The following is a 21,402-nucleotide window of genomic DNA, read 5'->3' on the forward strand; positions in this document are numbered from 1 at the left end:
TTGTTTTCATACCTTAGATTATAATAAAACCTCACCATTTAACACCAACAGGTGTTTTCTTGAAATCTGCTAGCTTCAAAGTTTATGGTTTGGCTTTTGTGTATAATGATAGTGGACCGCATTGGAAATGTAGGAAAGTAAGCATTAATAAGCAGGAAAATTAAACCAAGAAACACCTAAAGTACTGGACTATATTGCAGATAAACTACCGATCTACCTTTTAAGCCTGTACAACCTGCAGAACTCCAGCTTTAATTGATTGGACTCAACAGCCTAAGTTTTAAGGTTATCCTTACAAGTGTGGAAAAGCATGGGCGTAATGTTGCAGCCTTCACTGTTGTTTTAGAAGTGTTTTTTCCAGTTGTACATGAACATTTCTGTCTTGAGTCTTTCTTAACAATATGTTGTAAACAGTGTCTGGTTTCTACTGTGATTATTATTTCATTACTGAAGTAGCCTTTTGATATTTGCACAGTAATTTTTGTTGTTATGGCTGTTTTCATATTCGTAGTTTTCTTCTGTTAAAACTTAAAATCTCTCGCATTAAATTGGCTACAAATGCAAGAATTCAACCAGATATTATTACTTGTACAATGTATACTGTTGCATTGCAGTTAGTTAATGTAGTTAGTCCATAGTCAGCAATCTAAACTTTATTGTTAAACTTTAATGATTGATGTTGTACCAGTAACCTTTAGAAATACTATAGTACTTCACAAATGCTTTGTGTGTTTGGAAATCTTTTGAGTAAAAGCCTTATAAAAATAGGTTTAGTTTTTACAGGACATCACAAAGAAATAGGATGGTATAATTCTTATAATTGCTTAGTGATTGTATTTGGAAGATTATGGACTAAACAGACTTCAGGGATGCCAGTGGATCATTGCGCTATTTGGAATTATTCCAAAAACCAAGTGACCTCTTTGCTGTAGTATTTTTAGTATTATTTATTTAGTATTAATAAAGAATAGATTTATTAAAGTCGTGTGATGTGTAAGCGGGATATGTAAAATAATGTAAAATAAAGTTTTTTATTATTGTTATAGAGAAACATAATCAGATTTTCCCTGGTTCAGAAAAAAGACGATTAAAATCTGTAATCTTTCCACTTGTATGTCATCGGACATTAACGAGTACAACCCCCTTCTCTGGGGGAGTGCTGGCTGTGACGAATTAAACCGGTTTCACAGGTATTTTCAAAGTAGGAAGTACAGTACTTACTAGTTAAAAAGCTAGGCTCCTCAATGAAATCGCTTTAACATGCTAATGCGTTGGTGTAACAGTCCGGGCGTGGCAAGCTTCCAATGTCAACTCGACTCGATTGGAAGACAATGAACGTACATTATTCTAGCCCTAAATCAATTAATAGCAAACATGGTTTACATAAAAGACATTATTCCAAGAAAGTTTATAATAATACGATCTATAGTTGAAATCTGAGCCTAAATGTAAAGAAAAAGCATTTTCAGAGAGCAATCACGCTGTGTTTATGTAGAAAAAGCGATTAGGTTTATGAGCAATCTAATTACCTATTCGCTTAAAACGCTATATAAAATAAAGTTTATTTAAAGATGAATGATAAGTGTCGCAGTTTAAATAATTTTCGTAGTAGGGCTTGGACAGATTCCAAGTGCATTTTTGCAATTTACGTTGCATTGTCCAATGTGCTGCTGTAATACAGTTTAGAATACAGTAAGTCTAAACTGTATCAGCTTTATTTATGGGTTGCAATTTAGAAAAAGTTAAAAACCGCACTCAAAATGCAATTTAGAGCTTTCTGGCAAGAGGAGACACCCAAATTAATAATGTAACATGCCACTGTTTGTGCATGAACAAAGTTATACTGCAATTTTCCTTAGATACGCAATTAAAAAAAATAAATTTTTTGAATCCCCGGCGGAACACATTCCATAAGAATCAGCGCTTTTATACAGTATATCGCCTTTAAACACATATATTTAAACACGCGTTTACGATTTAAATCAAAACGCGATTCAAATCAATATAAATGTTTATTTTGTAACGCATAGGTGACTATTCATTGTTATTAAAAAGACTTAAATTCAATCATGTTGTGATATTTAGAAATATAAATTTGTTTGGTGCGAGTGAGGTTTTATTTAATCTCTGACTCAGTGATGGCCTGGCATGGTGAGGTGCGCTGGCAGCTATGTGGTGTTACGCAGTGGTGGCCTGACACGGTGAGGTGCCCTGGCAGCTGTATGATGCAGTGGTGGCCTGGCACGGTGAGGTGCGCTTGCAGCTATGTGATGCAGTGGTGGCCTGGCACGGTGAGGTGCGCTGGCAGCTGTGTGATGCAGTGGTGGTCGGGTATGTAGAGGTGCACTGGCAGCTGTGTGTTGTGACGCAGTGGTGGCCTGGCACGGTGAGGTGCGGTGGCAGCTGTGTGATGCAGTGGTGGCCTGGCATGGTGAGGTGCGCTGACAGCTGTGTGGTGTGGCGCAGTTGTGGCCTGGCACGGTGAAGTGCGCTGGCAGCTGTGTGATGCAGTGGTGGCCGGGCACGGTGAGGTGCGCTGGCAGGTGGGTGATGCAGTGGTGGTCGGGTATGTAGAGGTGCACTGGCAGCTGTGTGTTGTGACGCAGTGGTGGCCTGGCACGGTGAGGTGCGCTGGCAGCTGTGTGATGCAGTGGTGGCCTGGCATGGCGAGGTGCGCTGACAGCTGTGTGGTGTGGCGCAGTTGTGGCCTGGCACGGTGAAGTGCGCTGGCAGCTGTGTGATGCAGTGGTGGCCGGGCACGGTGAGGTGCGCTGGCAGGTGGGTGATGCAGTGGTGGCCTGGCACCGTGAGGTGCGCTGGCAGCTGTGTGGTGTGACGCAGTGGTGGCCTGGCACGGTGAAGTGCGCTGGCAGCTGTGTGGTGTGACGCAGTGGTGGCCTGGCACGGTGAAGTGCGCTGGCAGCTGTGTGGTGTGACGCAGTGGTGGCCTGGTACGGTGAGGTGCGCTGGCAGCTGTGTGGTGTGACGCAGTGGTGGCCTGGCACGGTGAGGTGCGCTGGCAGCTGTGTGGTGTGACGCAGTGGTGGCCTGGTACGGTGAGGTGCGCTGGCAGCTGTGTGGTGTGACGCAGTGGTGGCCTGGCACGGTGAAGTGCGCTGGCAGCTGTGTGGTGTGACGCAGTGGTGGCCTGGCACGGTGAAGTGCGCTGGCAGCTGTGTGGTGTGACGCAGTGGTGGCCTGGTACGGTGAGGTGCGCTGGCAGCTGTGTGGTGTGACGCAGTGGTGGCCTGGCACGGTGAAGTGCGCTGGCAGCTGTGTGGTGTGACGCAGTGGTGGCCTGGTACGGTGAGGTGCGCTGGCAGCTGTGTGGTGTGACGCAGTGGTGGCCTGGCACGGTGAGGTGCGCTGGCATATAATGAATATATTCATGTGCATCCAACACACAGTTCAACGCTAGCAACTACACAAAATCTAAAATATGAGCTCTACTTGCCACTTACAATACCAACAGTACCAGCTAACTTTAGTAGTGACATTTTCATGGATCTTTTTAACAATAAAATTTACAACATCAGACTTCAGACACAATTAAACAGGCCTCAAAAAAGTCTGGTACAAACATTTTCAGCATGGTGAAACATGGTGAACATTTCCACCACTGCGTCACACCACACAGCTGCCAGCGCACCTCACCGTGCCAGGCCACCACTGCATCACCCAGCTGCCAGCGCACCTCACCGTGCCAGGCCACCACTGCATCACACAGCTGCCAGCGCACCTCACCGTGCCAGGCCACCACTGCGTCACACCACACAGCTGCCAGCGCACTTCACCGTGCCAGGCCACCACTGCGTCACACCACACAGCTGCCAGCGCACTTCACCGTGCCAGGCCACCACTGCGTCACACCACACAGCTGCCAGCGCACCTCACGGTGCCAGGCCACCACTGCATCACCCACCTGCCAGCGCACCTCACCGTGCCAGGCCACCACTGCATCACACAGCTGCCAGCGCACCTCACCGTGCCAGGCCACCACTGCGTCACAACACACAGCTGCCAGTGCACCTCTACATACCCGACCACCACTGCATCACACAGCTGCCAGCGCACCTCACCGTGCCAGGCCACCACTGCGTCACATAGCTGCAAGCGCACCTCACCGTGCCAGGCCACCACTGCATCATACAGCTGCCAGGGCACCTCACCGTGTCAGGCCACCACTGCGTCACACATATTTTAGCGCCATATATTTCATGGATATTATGGAATATAATGGATGGATATCTTAGTTATCTTTCTAGTTCACAGGTTTGCATGCATAATTTAATTTTGAAAGCCACTGAGACATCAGGTACTACTGTTGTATTTATGAAAAAGAAACAAAACAAAAAACATACTAACAACTGTGCCATCCTACTCCTTAGTTAATACATTTTATTATTCATAAACAGTTAACATTGTTAGCAAAATATTTTGAATTATATTTAACCCTATTTTTTCTTTAGTTTTGTATTTAACTTATTATATGATAGTCAGACTTAATGTATATTTGAACAATGAAAATATATTTTTACAAGATTTTAATTAAGCACTTAAAATTAATATGGTTAATAATAGTAAACTGTAACATGCTGTAACAAGATCGGTTAAACTGCGAAGAAAATGCTTTCAGAGAAAATGTTTCAGGTGTGAAGAACATAGATCTCCAATGCAATTTCAACCAAACCTGTTCCCACACACCCTGCCCCCACTACCATTAGAATATACACAAAGCACTCAAATCTTTCGAGCTAATGATCAGGTGACCCGAGAGAGAGCGAGAGAAACACCAAGGGGTGCGGAACCAGGGAACTATTTACATGGAAAACGGGCGATCTCCCCAGACTGTCCGCCCGTTTCACTGTTACCTGGATACCTCTTTAGAACTCACTAACACTGATTTTTAGTTTAGAAGGATTCAAGTAGGGTTTTAGATGAAAGGCAGCGACCTTAATCAAGCCCAAATCATAATTGAACCCATTCAGAGCCTACATTACATTTTAGCGTTTCATTCTGAGCAGAAGACCCTCACACCTGAAGAAGGGGGAGGTGTTTTTCGCTGGAAATCTCGCCTGCTTCTACTTTACAACCGGAGTGCTGGCTGTGACGAATTAAACCGGTATTACAGGTTTCAATCACAGACCATGTGACATGGGAGTCAGGAAACTAACACAGCGCCACCGGATTTGATAACGCTATAAAAACGCTATAAAATAATGTGACTTGGCACAAAACAAGTTTACAGCACAGTACAATAATAAATGCTGACCATGACTTTAGAAGCATAAATTGCCTTACACTCAATTTAAACACAAGCTGTCTTTAGCCCTCTAAGCTGGTTCATACAGAAATGTAGAGATCCAGGCTCAGAACACACAGCTTCATTAGCGAATACATATGCAGGACAACTAGAGAAGACGTTTTACAGAGGAAGGATCTTTAGAAACATCCCATCAGTGACATCACTGAAGTCAACTCCTAGGTACTGTAACTGTCGTGTGGATAGTTTCACAAGAATCAGACAAAGGTTTAAGCATCGCTTGTTCTAGATAAAACTGCAAAAAAAAAAACAACAACCCATAATGTACTTCTTTGCGGCTCTGTTTGCCCAAATCATATATTCACAACGTGAAATCTAGAAAATAATATTACGTAACCAAAATCCGCAATATGGAAACAGAACCTGTGTAATTGTTGATAGATGATGTACTCGTAACATTTTTTCAAGACGAACTACAACATTTAAAAAATGACTTGTATGTTCTTGATATCTCTAATCAATCCACGGGTCCCAGCACAAAACGAAAGTAAAACGCATACCGTTTCGCGCTTCTTATTAGTTGCTCAAAAGTAATTTGACCGTATGAAATGCATAATATAAACCTAGAAACATATACGTGAGCAGTACTTAAGCACTGTAGTATCGGTGTTAAGACATACCTCTCAAATACTGTAAATCAAGTTAAAAATATCTCAAGACCGATTCTGGTCATAATGAAACCATGTTTCGTGTATGTTTTCTTTAAAGTACCGAGACCAGCCATATACTGTATGTTTATGTTCCAAAATTAATATCGTTTATGGCCTTCACACGCGTTGCAGTATGCTCCTATTCTTTTTATGCTCAGCTACTAAGATTTCCCTTCAGTGGTAAAATTAGATATGAATAGTCAATACTTAAACGGGCACAGTTAAGACATTAAATATACATATACACACTGTATACAGTACAGTTTGCATACGGTAATATGTTTATGTTCCTAAATCAATCTCTTTTATGAGCATGTGAAAGGCATGGTGAATCACTGTACTTTGCATGATTGGAAACAAATGCGTGATTGCGAAATGCTGTGGTGTTACTTTTACAAAGACGGTCAATGAAAAAAAGAATGTTGACCAGGGCAATACTTTGAGTTTACACTTACAGCTTGTCCAAGGTCATTCATTATTAATACTATTAGTAATATCTTCGTTAAAGACTTTGATGGCCACAGCTCAAACATGAGAGGTTGAGCTTTATTAGCTCCACCTTGCGGAAATTCCGGATACTATTATTTTGCTTGTCGTATTATAGGAGAATTTACGGTAACTCGCGGTATTTACCGGTAGCTTGCGGTAGACTGCGTACAGCGTACCGCAAAATAATGCGGTATCGTCCGCGCATTTTGAATGGCTGCATCTGTATGTTTCATTGATGCTGTTCACAGTGGAGAGGACTATCAATCATTTGAAATTCTCTCCCCACTAGCAGTTAAATAATAAAAATGTCAGTACAATGATTTGAGAGAACCTCAATCCTAACAAACACATTTGTCTTTTCTTAGTGTAGGTCAGGAGTTAACTTATGTTTCGCCCTCAAGGTTGCTGCTGTCCAGTATGTTTGAAGGGTTGTTACATTTCCAGCATTATATCAGATGACAAAAATTAGCTAATAATTAGCTAAATAAGGAAATTAAAGCCTTGGGTGGATATAAAATCAGAAATATGATGTGTTGTTGATGCCAGGACAATACAGCTTACCATGACCTCCTTAATCTAAGCTGCTCTACTCAGCAATGAATACAAAATGTTCTCAAAATGCAATGAATTACAGGAGATCAAATTAATGAGACAGTAATTGCTGTCCCGGAGTTAAGGCAATAAACATGTCTTAAAATGAAGATCTCAGCTGTCAAACCATACTTGTCTTTAATCAGCAAGAATGTCTTGTTCATTATCAACTTGCTGGACAGATGTACTCTAAAAGCATTTCTGTAAGGAAGTTAGAATGCTCTACACTGACAGAAGAATGTAATTTTTTATGTATAAGAGATTAACATTATACTTTGTAAGGGGAACATTACTTTATGTTTACTATATCTAGTCTGAAAAGCAAGATAAAATATTTTTGAAAATAACAGGTTTTTACGTTTCTTGACCATATTTCACCTTTAAAAGGTTATGAAGCCTTTAATTTAACTACACTGAAACTTCTGTTTCCTTATCTGGACATCTCCAGAAAATATTCCAATATTTTTATCCATGCATTTATGGCTACTTTTATAATGAATACACCCATACCTCCTTTTACAAACATAATTTGTTCCCAGAAAAACAAATAGCAAAAAATCATAAAAAGAAAAACATATTCCCATTATTTCTCAAGGGGAAAAATCATGATCCATACTGGACCCCAAAAATGTCACACCTATTTTTACTTTTTTCACCAAAAAATGACTAAAGAAACAATAATAACTCACATTCACACTATGGTATGTGTTTTTAGTAATAAACCCAATCACAGACGGTGGTGTTTTCTAAAATAACCATTCAGCAAAGACAGAACCACTAAAAAGGAATACAGGGGGCCAAGTTTAACACCCTTAAGGTGTACTGTAAAACACAGAAGTTAAGCAGGTATTATTTCCCATTACCACGGTGTTTATGGAAATAATGGAAATAGGATTAGGGCCAGGGAAGATGTAAATATGTCGGAGGCTCATGCTGCAGACGATTTTACAGGCCAATAAACACAGAGGATCAAAGGGGGTGTTCTGGTTTACTCTGGTTTCATTAACGTCTTGATAAATCATTAATTAGTCTTTAACAGAACACAGGGGATGGAACAGAAGGAAAAAAGAGACAGAGAGAACAAGATTTATTGCTCTAGGTTTGTGCTAGATGAGAGGACCTTGTTCTAATCAGTCTTGGAGACCAGATTCTGATTATTTTTTAAATATATTTTTAGTAAATTCTGATTTATTTTCATGTTGTTAGAAGGGTGGCTTAGCGTTGGGACATACAGATGCAGCCATTCAAAGTGCGCGGTACAGACACGTACCGGAGGTAATTGGCTACGGCGTCGCGCATTTTGACACAAGATGACGCGGGGTACCGCGGTACGTAATTGGTTGACCGACAGGGGCACTCGTGGTCCGTTGGTCTGTCGTAGAAAGATTTACTGTAAACGTCTTTACTGTGCCGGTTGTAGTATTGAATATTTATATGGAATTTTACCACTGACGGGAAATCTTAGTGCCTGAGCATAAAAAGAATAGGAGCATACTGCAACGCGTGTGAAGGCCATAAACGATATTAATTTTGGAACATAAACATACAGTATATGGCTGGTCTCGGTACTTTAAAGAAAACATACACGAAACATGGTTTCATTATGACCAGAATCGGTCTTGAGATATTTTTAACTTGATTTTCAGTATTTGAGAGGTATGTCTTGACACCGATACTACGTAAATACTGCTCACGTATATGTTTCTAGGTTTATATTATGCATTTCATACGGTCAAATTACTTTTGAGCAACTGATAAGAAGCGCGAAACGGTATGCCCAGGGCGTTCTAGTTTTCATTTTGTTTTAATGCAGTGCAGTGGATTGATTAGAGATATCAAGTACATACAAGTCATTTTTTAAATGTTGTTGTTCGTCTTGTAAAAATGTTACGAGTACACCATCTGTCAACAATTACACAGGTTCTGTTTCCATATTGCGGATTTTGGTTACGTAATATTATTTTCTAATTTCACGTTGTGAATATATGATTTGGGCAAACAGAGCCGCAAAGAAGTACATTATGGGTTGTTGTTTTTTTTTGCAGTTTTATCTAGAACAAGCTATGCTTAAACCTTTGTCTGATTCTTGTGAAACTATCCACACGACAGTTACCTAGGAGTTGACTTCAGTGATGTCACTGATGGGATGTTTCTAAAAATCCATCCACTGTAAAACGTCTTCTCCAGTTGTCCTGCATATGTATTCGCTAATGAAGCTGTGTGTTCTGAGCCTGGTTCTCTACATTTCTGTATGAACCGGCTTAGAGGGCTAAAGACAGCTTGTGTTTAAATTGAGTGTAAGGTAATTTATGCTTCTAAAGTCATGGTCAGCATTTATTATTGTACTGTGCTGTAAACTTGTTCTGTGCCTAATTACATTATTTTATAGCTTTATCAAATCTGTACATTGTCTGTCGATAATGTTTCTGTAGTGCTTTTTCAGTACTCACCATGTGACCGTGCCGGTGGCACTGTAGGTTAGGTTCCTGACTCCCATGTCACATAGTCTGTGATCGAATCCCATGTAACTATGACTTTATTTTTTAACAAACATTTCTTTGCAAAAATGAAACGTTTCCCTTGGTCAGAGATTAAATAAAACCTCACTCGCACCAAACAAATTTATATTTCTAAATATCACAACATGATTGAATTTAAGTCTTTTTAATAACAATGAATAGTCACCTATGCGTTACAAAATAAACATTTATATTGATTTGAATCGCGTTTTGATTTAAATCGTAAACGCGTGTTTAAATATATGTGTTTAAAGGCGATATACTGTATAAAAGCGCTGATTCTTATGGAATGTGTTCCGCCGGGGATTCAAAAAATTTATTTTTTTTAATTGCGTATCTAAGGAAAATTGCAGTATAACTTTGTTCATGCACAAACAGTGGCATGTTACATTATTAATTTGGGTGTCTCCTCTTGCCAGAAAGCTCTAAATTGCATTTTGAGTGCGGTTTTTAACTTTTTCTAAATTGCAACCCATAAATAAAGCTGATACAGTTTAGACTTACTGTATTCTAAACTGTATTACAGCAGCACATTGGACAATGCAACGTAAATTGCAAAAATGCACTTGGAATCTGTCCAAGCCCTACTACGAAAATTATTTAAACTGCGACACTTATCATTCATCTTTAAATAAACTTTATTTTATATAGCGTTTTAAGCGAATAGGTAATTAGATTGCTCATAAACCTAATCGCTTTTTCTACATAAACACAGCGTGATTGCTCTCTGAAAATGCTTTTTCTTTATATTTAGGCTCAAATTTCAACTATAGATCGTATTATTATAAACTTTCTTGGAATAATGTCTTTTATGTAAACCATGTTTGCTATTAATTGATTTAGGGCTAGAATAATGTACGTTCATTGTCTTCCAATCGAGTCGAGTTGACATTGGAAGCTTGCCACGCCTGGACTGTTACACCAACGCATTAGCATGTTAAAGCGATTTCATTGAGGAGCCTAGCTTTTTAACTAGTAAGTACTGTACTTCCTACTTTGAAAATACCTGTGAAACCGGTTTAATTCGTCACAGCCAGCACTCCCACAGAGAGGGGGGTTGTGCTTGTTAATGTCCGATGACATACAAGTGGAAAGATTACAGATTTTAATCGTCTTTTTTCTGAACAGGTTCAGAAAAGGTTGTTTTGAGTGTCTGAACATTGTCTCTTTGCACCTGTAGTTATTTGCATCTGGGAAAGCTAATGATTATGATCTGGGAATGTAACTGAGATTTTTTTCTCCATAATAAGCAGCTTTGCAGCAGGTTATTTGTTTTCACTGCTTGAGAGGTATTGGAATGCTGCAAGCAAACATGCAGCTGTAAAGTTGAGCAGTTTTTAATGTCATGCTCTTAAGAAATAAAGCCTTTAGACAATTAGGAGGTACTGGTATTCACAAGGTAGAAGGTGGTGTTTTCAGAGGCCTAAAGGGAAACTGTTATACCTAATGATTAAATACTTGATGAGACATTTTTTTACTGCATTGTTTATGTATGATCTGTGTATCTCAGCTGAAAAGCTGAGATAAAATAAGATGTATGCATCTAAATAACTGGACCTCAAATAGCAGACCTTATGAGCAATACTGTGTGTATTTATTTAAAATATTTATAGCTCCTCTGGAATGTTGTTGGGGGAAAAAAAAAACTGATGTGCTGAAACAGTACAATTAAACACGCTCTGCAGAAAAGGGGATGGTTGTTAGGTCAGCTTCAGTTTTACACGTACAGTACACATTTGATTTCATTAAAATTATGAGGTACCCTGTATCCGCAGGACTCAAGAGGCTCTCAGTCATGTCACTTTGCAGTTGATGTCTCCTAGAGGTTCCTAGATTCTTATTGTAAATAAAAGGAACAGCATACAGTGGGACTTTTTCAAAAACAGGGAACAAATTTCAACATCTGACTGCACCAAGCACACAAATATTGGTTCTAGGCTCCTGAATCACCTTTGGTCCCTGGATCATTGCTTTTAACCATTTACACAAGGTTTTTACTGTAAAGCACTTTCACAGCTCAACATAAGTGGACCTTCTGGGGCACAGGCTTTAAAGGAGCTTTTTAAAAAAAACAGACTTTGCATTTCCTGTTATAAGCTATTCTTTTAGCATATGACAAGCATGCCCTTATTATGGCGATATCCTCCTAAACATTGGAGAAATAACTCTAGAAGTTCAATTAAAACAGAAATGCTTCAAATCACTTGGGATACAACAAAAAAGTGGCGTATTATAAAGTGTGTTAAAAATGTAGCTAGTTTGTTTTCATACCTTAGATTATAATAAAACCTCACCATTTAACACCAACAGGTGTTTTCTTGAAATCTGCTAGCTTCAAAGTTTATGGTTTGGCTTTTGTGTATAATGATAGTGGACCGCATTGGAAATGTAGGAAAGTAAGCATTAATAAGCAGGAAAATTAAACCAAGAAACACCTAAAGTACTGGACTATATTGCAGATAAACTACCGATCTACCTTTTAAGCCTGTACAACCTGCAGAACTCCAGCTTTAATTGATTGGACTCAACAGCCTAAGTTTTAAGGTTATCCTTACAAGTGTGGAAAAGCATGGGCGTAATGTTGCAGCCTTCACTGTTGTTTTAGAAGTGTTTTTTCCAGTTGTACATGAACATTTCTGTCTTGAGTCTTTCTTAACAATATGTTGTAAACAGTGTCTGGTTTCTACTGTGATTATTATTTCATTACTGAAGTAGCCTTTTGATATTTGCACAGTAATTTTTGTTGTTATGGCTGTTTTCATATTCGTAGTTTTCTTCTGTTAAAACTTAAAATCTCTCGCATTAAATTGGCTACAAATGCAAGAATTCAACCAGATATTATTACTTGTACAATGTATACTGTTGCATTGCAGTTAGTTAATGTAGTTAGTCCATAGTCAGCAATCTAAACTTTATTGTTAAACTTTAATGATTGATGTTGTACCAGTAACCTTTAGAAATACTATAGTACTTCACAAATGCTTTGTGTGTTTGGAAATCTTTTGAGTAAAAGCCTTATAAAAATAGGTTTAGTTTTTACAGGACATCACAAAGAAATAGGATGGTATAATTCTTATAATTGCTTAGTGATTGTATTTGGAAGATTATGGACTAAACAGACTTCAGGGATGCCAGTGGATCATTGCGCTATTTGGAATTATTCCAAAAACCAAGTGACCTCTTTGCTGTAGTATTTTTAGTATTATTTATTTAGTATTAATAAAGAATAGATTTATTAAAGTCGTGTGATGTGTAAGCGGGATATGTAAAATAATGTAAAATAAAGTTTTTTATTATTGTTATAGAGAAACATAATCAGATTTTCCCTGGTTCAGAAAAAAGACGATTAAAATCTGTAATCTTTCCACTTGTATGTCATCGGACATTAACGAGTACAACCCCCTTCTCTGGGGGAGTGCTGGCTGTGACGAATTAAACCGGTTTCACAGGTATTTTCAAAGTAGGAAGTACAGTACTTACTAGTTAAAAAGCTAGGCTCCTCAATGAAATCGCTTTAACATGCTAATGCGTTGGTGTAACAGTCCGGGCGTGGCAAGCTTCCAATGTCAACTCGACTCGATTGGAAGACAATGAACGTACATTATTCTAGCCCTAAATCAATTAATAGCAAACATGGTTTACATAAAAGACATTATTCCAAGAAAGTTTATAATAATACGATCTATAGTTGAAATCTGAGCCTAAATGTAAAGAAAAAGCATTTTCAGAGAGCAATCACGCTGTGTTTATGTAGAAAAAGCGATTAGGTTTATGAGCAATCTAATTACCTATTCGCTTAAAACGCTATATAAAATAAAGTTTATTTAAAGATGAATGATAAGTGTCGCAGTTTAAATAATTTTCGTAGTAGGGCTTGGACAGATTCCAAGTGCATTTTTGCAATTTACGTTGCATTGTCCAATGTGCTGCTGTAATACAGTTTAGAATACAGTAAGTCTAAACTGTATCAGCTTTATTTATGGGTTGCAATTTAGAAAAAGTTAAAAACCGCACTCAAAATGCAATTTAGAGCTTTCTGGCAAGAGGAGACACCCAAATTAATAATGTAACATGCCACTGTTTGTGCATGAACAAAGTTATACTGCAATTTTCCTTAGATACGCGATTAAAAAAAATAAATTTTTTGAATCCCCGGCGGAACACATTCCATAAGAATCAGCGCTTTTATACAGTATATCGCCTTTAAACACATATATTTAAACACGCGTTTACGATTTAAATCAAAACGCGATTCAAATCAATATAAATGTTTATTTTGTAACGCATAGGTGACTATTCATTGTTATTAAAAAGACTTAAATTCAATCATGTTGTGATATTTAGAAATCTAAATTTGTTTGGTACGAGTGAGGTTTTATTCAATCTCTGATCAAGGGAAACGTTTCATTTTTGCAAAGAAATGTTTGTTAAAAAATAAAGTCATAGTTACATGGGATTCGATCACAGACTATGTGACATGGGAGTCAGGAACCTAACCTACAGTGCCACCGGCACGGTCACATGCTGAGTACTGAAAAAGCACTACAGAAACATTATCGACAGACAATGTACAGATTTGATAAAGCTATAAAATAATGTAATTAGGCACAGAACAAGTTTACAGCACAGTACAATAATAAATGCTGACCATGACTTTAGAAGCATAAATTACCTTACACTCAATTTAAACACAAGCTGTCTTTAGCCCTCTAAGCCGGTTCATACAGAAATGTAGAGAACCAGGCTCAGAACACACAGCTTCATTAGCGAATACATATGCAGGACAACTGGAGAAGACGTTTTACAGTGGATGGATTTTTAGAAACATCCCATCAGTGACATCACTGAAGTCAACTCCTAGGTAACTGTCGTGTGGATAGTTTCACAAGAATCAGACAAAGGTTTAAGCATAGCTTGTTCTAGATAAAACTGCAAAAAAAAACAACAACCCATAATGTACTTCTTTGCGGCTCTGTTTGCCCAAATCATATATTCACAACGTGAAATTAGAAAATAATATTACGTAACCAAAATCCGCAATATGGAAACAGAACCTGTGTAATTGTTGACAGATGGTGTACTCGTAACATTTTTACAAGACGAACTAAAACATTTAAAAAATGACTTGATATCTCTAATCAATCCACGGCGATATAGTTAAAGCAGAGTCCCCGCACAAAACGAAACTAAAACGCCCTGGGCATACCGTTTCGCGCTTCTTATCAGTTGCTCAAAAGTAATTTGACCGTATGAAATGCATAATATAAACCTAGAAACAAAAACGTGAGCAGTATTTACGTAGTATCGGTGTCAAGACATACCTCTCAAATACTGAAAATCAAGTTAAAAATATCTCAAGACCGATTCTGGTCATAATGAAACCATGTTTCGTGTATGTTTTCTTTAAAGTACCGAGACCAGCCATATACTGTATGTTTATGTTCCAAAATTAATATCGTTTATGGCCTTCACACGCGTTGCAGTATGCTCCTATTCCTTTTATGCTCAGGCACTAAGATTTCCCTTCAGTGGTAAAATTCCATATAAATATTCAATACTTAAACGGGCACAGTTAAGACATTAAATATACATATACATACTGTATACAGTACAGTTTGCATGCGGTAATATGTTTATGTTCCTAAATCAATCTCTTGATTTAGGAACATAAAGGCATGGTGAATCGATTCTCAAAAATTACTGTACTTTGCATGATTGGAAACAAATGCGTGATTGCGAAATGCTGTGGTGTTACTTTTACAAAGACGGTCAATGAAAAAAAGAATGTGGACCAGGACTATACTTTGAGTTTACACTTACAGCTTGTCCAAGGTCATTCATTATTAATACTATTAGTAATATCTTCGTTAAAGACTTTGATGGCTACAGCTCAAACATGAGAGGTTGAGCTTTATTAGCTCCACCTTGCGGAAATTCCGGATACTATTATTTTGCTAGCGGTATTTACCGGTAACTCGCGGTAGACTGCGTACAGCGTACCGGAAAATAATGCGGTATCGCCCGCGCATTTTGAATGGCTGCATCTGTATGCCTTTATTAAGGACAAAACGTTTTATATCTCTTTAAGTCCTGTTTAGGCATTGTATCAGGCATCAAGTTAAAGGGTTAGCTGTTCAGTTCTGGGTTTTCCAGGTCTGTAGAATTTTTTACTTCAGAGACATCTGTAAATTGTAAAATTGTAAATCATGTACCTGGTATATGTTTTTTTTGTTGAGTAATATTTTGTCATTTAGTTATGTTATTGTATATATTTGTTTATTCAAATTTTCCTATGATTTATTACTCTTTTGCCAGAGCTGTGCCAGCGAAAAAAGAACACATGGCATAACACATGCCTCAAATTACACCTAGCCCTCTCAGATTTTAATTATTTTTCCTCACTTAAAAGTTGTAATTATTATTTTCCGTTCTATGCTCTCCTGAGCCCCCTCTCCTAGTTTATAACAGTATGTATAGCAAGAGTCAAAACACTGATAATGTGACCCCTTATATATTCTGTACAAGGTATTCATGAAAGTTTGAAACATATTTAATGCACTTGTAAAAAAGAAGTGATGTGATTGCCTACATTTAGCAGGAAGGAGCAATGTAAGTCTTGACTTAAATATTGCGAATGGCCAGGAAAAGTGGAAATGGTTGTACTAAATCCAGTAAATGTAGTCACATCACCCAGTCCTGAATTTGGCATGTCTAGATCATACAGAGGTAGAACTGCTGTGCAGTGGTTATTACTTCCTCGTATCGCTGAGGCCCTCAGTTCAATTCCACATGCTTTCTGCTTTTATCCTGTATGTTCTCTTTGTGTTTGTATCAGTTTTTTACAGGTGCTCCAGTTTGCTCACACAGTCAAAACCATACCAGAAGGTTAATTGGCTTCTGGGAAAAAATGGCTCTGGTATGAGTATGTGTGTCTATGTGTCCACTGTAACCAGAATTGGATGTGTTCAAAAGTGCTAACAAAATGGATGAAAAGATGTACAAATCATAGAGTTTAGCTTGTGATTGGACTGAACACATTTACATGTTGAACCTTTTGGAACTCCCCCTTAAATAATATTTTTAATGCTGTCTGACTTTTGAAAATCTTGCTTGTCATAAATCCAAGGTGTTTTTTTCTTCATTAATATTTAATGTATTGTTTTTGCCTTTCTCCAACTAATACACACTAATAAGCTAAGCTTATACATGCTTTGCATTTTTTACAATCAGGTGTTTTGATGCTTTACTGTAATTTTTGTGAAACAGTTTTGAGTAAAATTCAGTAGCAGGACAAAGAACAAAACAAAATCCCCCCATCCTTCAACACCCATTATCAGTGGTAAATTTCTAAGTTTAAATCCAAAGCATCCCCAAAACTATAATCAGACAGCTACAACAGAAGCAACACGCAATAAGGACTTAACATCAACAGCTGCAATCCAAGTCTCTATAGCCCCCTCCCTGTAACTATGGACCAAATCTGTATAGAAATTCTTGTAAACAAAATGAAAAGGCCATGATCCAATGATGCCAAAAGAGAGAATGGGGAGGATCCCCATGGACAACCTAATTCTTTAATGGTTGCAGGTACATCTTTGCTGCTATAAGACGCCAGCATTAGAATTATAATTTAGGGAGAGTACTAGATAAGAACTGATAATATCTTCTTCTTCTACAAAAGTTGATAATGAAGAAACCAAACATTTCCAAAACGTAACTATGTCCTTAAAATTTGTAAAAATGTATCCATAATGTCTCAAGATAGAGTGTACACTAGATACTATATACTATCTTCAAATGTTACTCTGTGTAAAAAATACTTGGAACATTTCATAATTATGATCTTGGAAAGCCTATTTTATATTTGTCAAGGACATTTCTTCATCTGTAACATTAAAGTCCCTTTTTGTTTAAAGCTTGTAATAGAAAAGTATAGCAAGTAAGTATTAAAAATGAGATTTTAAGTCCTGGAATGAATGAAAACCATTCCCATTGAAATAAATTGTAGTGAAGCACAGAATGGGAAATTACCAATAAGACGTTTATGACGGAAAACAGAGGATGGGAATGCTACTGTATGTTTTCTTGCCACCAAACTCCAAATAGTGATTCATAATTGTAACTAAAACAATCTACAATGTATTAAGAGTACATTGGAAAAAATTAAATCTTGAAGTCCTTATGGAGAAGATGTTTCTTTAGTGGAGGCTGAGATACAGATCGAGCCATTCAAAATGACCGAGGTACGCTGCATTAAAACGCGGTGGGCGTGACACAATATACTGCATCATACCGCATGTTAATTATGATAACAGTATCCAGAAGCATTTTGTAAAACTGCCAGGTGGAGCTAATAAAGCTTAATGTCTCATGTACAGCATTTGAGCTGTCACTAGCAAACGCAGTTTCGAATCCTGGTCACTGCTGAGGGACAATCTTCTTCCAATTAAGAATTTAAGTTGTATACTCTTTAGACTTTTAATAGTTTAATAGTTAATCATAAAACATTAAAAAGTTGGTATATTTTATCAAAGCAAGAGTGCTCAGTTGTACAAAAGTACACAACCTTCCACTTCCATCATAAATATTTTAATTATGCGTACATATTTTATTCATCAAAGTCTTTAACTTGGTAACTTATATGGGTTCTGGTTTTTTTGGTGCTTGCTCTAACATTATTAAGCTTATATTCTGTACTTCATACTGTTATAACATTTTATCCTTTTTTTTAAGAATACGTAGTAAGAACACAACTTGCTGTTATTGTAGAAAGATAAATGTAGTTTTTTAACATCACTTGACAGTTATATTAATATGGAAGTGTGTAACTAAGTATAATTGACATTTTGGAAACATTTTGACATTAGTTTCTTTTTAAAAAAAAAACTTCTATTGTCCTTGTAGTGGTAATGAGCACTGTAATGTAGCGAGCTGCACCCAGGCAGTTCAAAGCGCAATCACAGTATTACTTTCGGTTTGTTTCTCATAGAGCCAAATGCATAAATGTAGTTCACTATTATAGCTTATTGTGAACCTGATGTGTCTCTTTCAGGTTTCCACCCGAATCGAGAAAATCTATATTTTGTCTTAATCTAAATTTCTGCAGCCAGTAATCAGCCAACAATTTAACTTGGAATATTAAAAAAAGATTAAACTGTACTATATAGTACACCGCCTGGAATTGAACCTGGTCGGTCAGCGTCATTCAATGGGGAACCAGCTGGATGAATTATTATACGTGATGGTTTTGTGTTTAAGGATTTCTTCATGGAAATCTTTAAATTAAACGAGGGAGGGGGGAAGGATTATTTTTTACAATTGCCAGTAATCAGGGAACAGCTTATCATTACACAACGGGTAAACGATTTTTTTTATTTTTAAAAATGAAATAAAAAATAAGATACAATGACGTGTTCCTGCCTAACTCAAACATTGCATGACTTTAAAAGCTGTAAAAAACAGGTTTAGATAGTTAAAAACCACTTTTTATGCACGACAAACAGGTGATTTTTCTACCTCGTGATCAGCTTAGAATCTTCAGGTACGCTGTAAGATTTTTACTTTTTAATTAAACGTTTAAAATACTTGAATTTCACAAAAGTTGTACCAATTTAATACCTCTTGATAGTAATATTAATATGGAGTCGTGTAACTAAGCAGCTAAAATAACCTTCACCACATGGGCTCGAACCCAAGTCTCCTGCATTATTCAACAGAGGTTTTGCTGGCTGAGCTACAGATCTTCCTTCAGCCCCTGCTGCCAGCATCCCTGTTATGTGGAGGGGAGAAGAGGGTTGTACTGTCACCACGCTGCAACCGGCTTATACCGTCTGTATGCCTGCCGTTCGTTATAATATTAATAATGAATGACCATGGACGAGCTGTAAACTGAAGAGTTAGAGAAGACACATTGAGTCTTGTCTTTTCAGCTTGGAATTTAACCTTTACAGCAATCCTTTTGGCTATATTTTTTACATAGCCGGATGAGTAAAAATAGATTGGATTAATAACTGGAGTAAGAAAAGATATTTCATACATACATTGAAACCATACAGCTTTGGTACAGCGGGACATGAGACCCGGCTGGGGTGGGGGTGCGGTATTTTGATTTTCCTGCTCAAACCGTATTCGCTGCAATACTATAACTAGTCCCTGAGGCATAATGTTCAAATTTCGGAATTATAAAAAATAAACCTTTGTTAAGGTTGCACGAGAGAAAAGATACCTTTTGAGAAGTCGTGTACTGCTTGCAAAGTATCAGATTTTGACAAACAGCTAATTTTGCTTGAAGAATTTAAAATCTGACTGTACTGTAGCGTTATATAATGGAGCTGAAAGTCACCTTACTCTTACAAGCGGATCTGTTAAGCAGAGCTTGTGATAACACACCACACCCTTTTGAATGAGTTTTAATCAACTTTGTCTGTCCAGGGGTGTTGGGCAGAGTGATGGAGAGTGAAATAATTAAATGACCACCGGCACTTTTCCTTCCCCCCCGGTGCGAGGTGATAATGCGGAAAACTGTTTTTTTATTTTACTGGGAGTGTGAACATTGAGATACCATTTAAGCTATAAATGAAAAAGGCAGGCAAAAGGTTGCTGATGCAGATGTTTTCAAAGAAAGTGTACTACTGTAATAATTTGAGCTATATGAATATAATTATATCGTTATTAATTTCTTTAGATACGTGATTCCATATTATATTCCCTATTAATCAAATTATAAAAAGTATGCATTTTTTTACTGCGATAATGATCGCAATTATTGATAGAAAAAGTTAAAACATAACTTTTTATGAGGTATATAAACTTAATATAGTCAGAAGGAGCATGTAAAAACTTTTCCAAAATAACCACAGTATGTAACCAAATGAAAGGCTGACGCTTAAAATGTTTATGAAGAAAGTGGAATACTGGTGTGTATTTTTTATTTAAACTACCAATACCAGCCATATACAGTTTACATAATATGTTTATATTCTTAAATTAATATTGTTTATGACCTTCAGACATGTTATGCTCTTCTTCTTTTTATGCTCAGCTACTAAAATTTCCCTTGAGTTGTAAAATTCCATATTAATATTCAGTATGAAGCAGATTAAACATTCACAGTAAAGAGATTAAATGAAGCAATCGTTTCACTAACAACCAATGCACCACGAGTGCCACCCGTCGGTCATTTTGGCCAGCCAATCATGTACTGCGGTATAACACGATAAACTGTAGATAATTTTGCACATTACTGGGTTTTACCGTGCATTTTGAATGGCTGCATCTGTACACAGTGGATGTGACAGAACTGTGACAATAAAACTAGACAAAAAATTGTAAAAACAAGTAGAAATAAATTGTGTGGGAGAGGAATCCTACATTTTAAAATAGGTGATTCTTCCTGGAACTTATGTCCAAATTCAAAAGATCTGTAAACCATTAACTTTTTATAACTTTTCCAGAAGAAAAGTCACATTGACCAAGTCAATCAAATACTTATTGACACAACAGAAAATGTGCAAGGGATGAAATGTAAAAACTTATCTAAATATACCCACAACAAAACATGGACCTGAAGATGTTTTCAAGCACTCTTCCAGGAGCTTCATTCTCATCAGCTGTAGCTCTGGATTGTCCCATTCCTCTGGATCTATTCCCCAGTATAAATCTACTACCTGGAGATATAAAGAAAAAAAAACTTTGTTTCAAAATTAACTCGCTTATTGCATGGTAGTTGTGACTAATGTGTTACTCCTAATTTAAAAAAAAATACTTAGGAAATGCAATTTGGTAGCCGTCTCTAAAATCCCATAAAGAACATTAAACAATTCAAGTTCAA

The 21,402-nt window shown here is 37.5% G+C and overlaps 1 protein-coding gene across 1 annotated transcript in view; it reads right to left on the reverse strand.

Moving 5' to 3' along the window:
* nwd2 (NACHT and WD repeat domain containing 2) overlaps positions 1–21,402 on the reverse strand; it is a 196,668-nt gene that overhangs the window by 59,204 nt on the left and 116,062 nt on the right. The window contains exon 4 of the mRNA XM_088910798.1: positions 21,122–21,238. Within this exon, the coding sequence (XP_088766924.1) occupies positions 21,122–21,238 (117 nt within the window). The remainder of the gene's footprint in view (positions 1–21,121; positions 21,239–21,402) is intronic.

The sequence above is a fragment of the Atractosteus spatula genome, chromosome 1, assembly GCF_055471065.1.
Source record: "Atractosteus spatula isolate fAtrSpa1 chromosome 1, fAtrSpa1.hap1, whole genome shotgun sequence".
NCBI classification, from domain to species: domain Eukaryota; kingdom Metazoa; phylum Chordata; class Actinopteri; order Semionotiformes; family Lepisosteidae; genus Atractosteus; species Atractosteus spatula.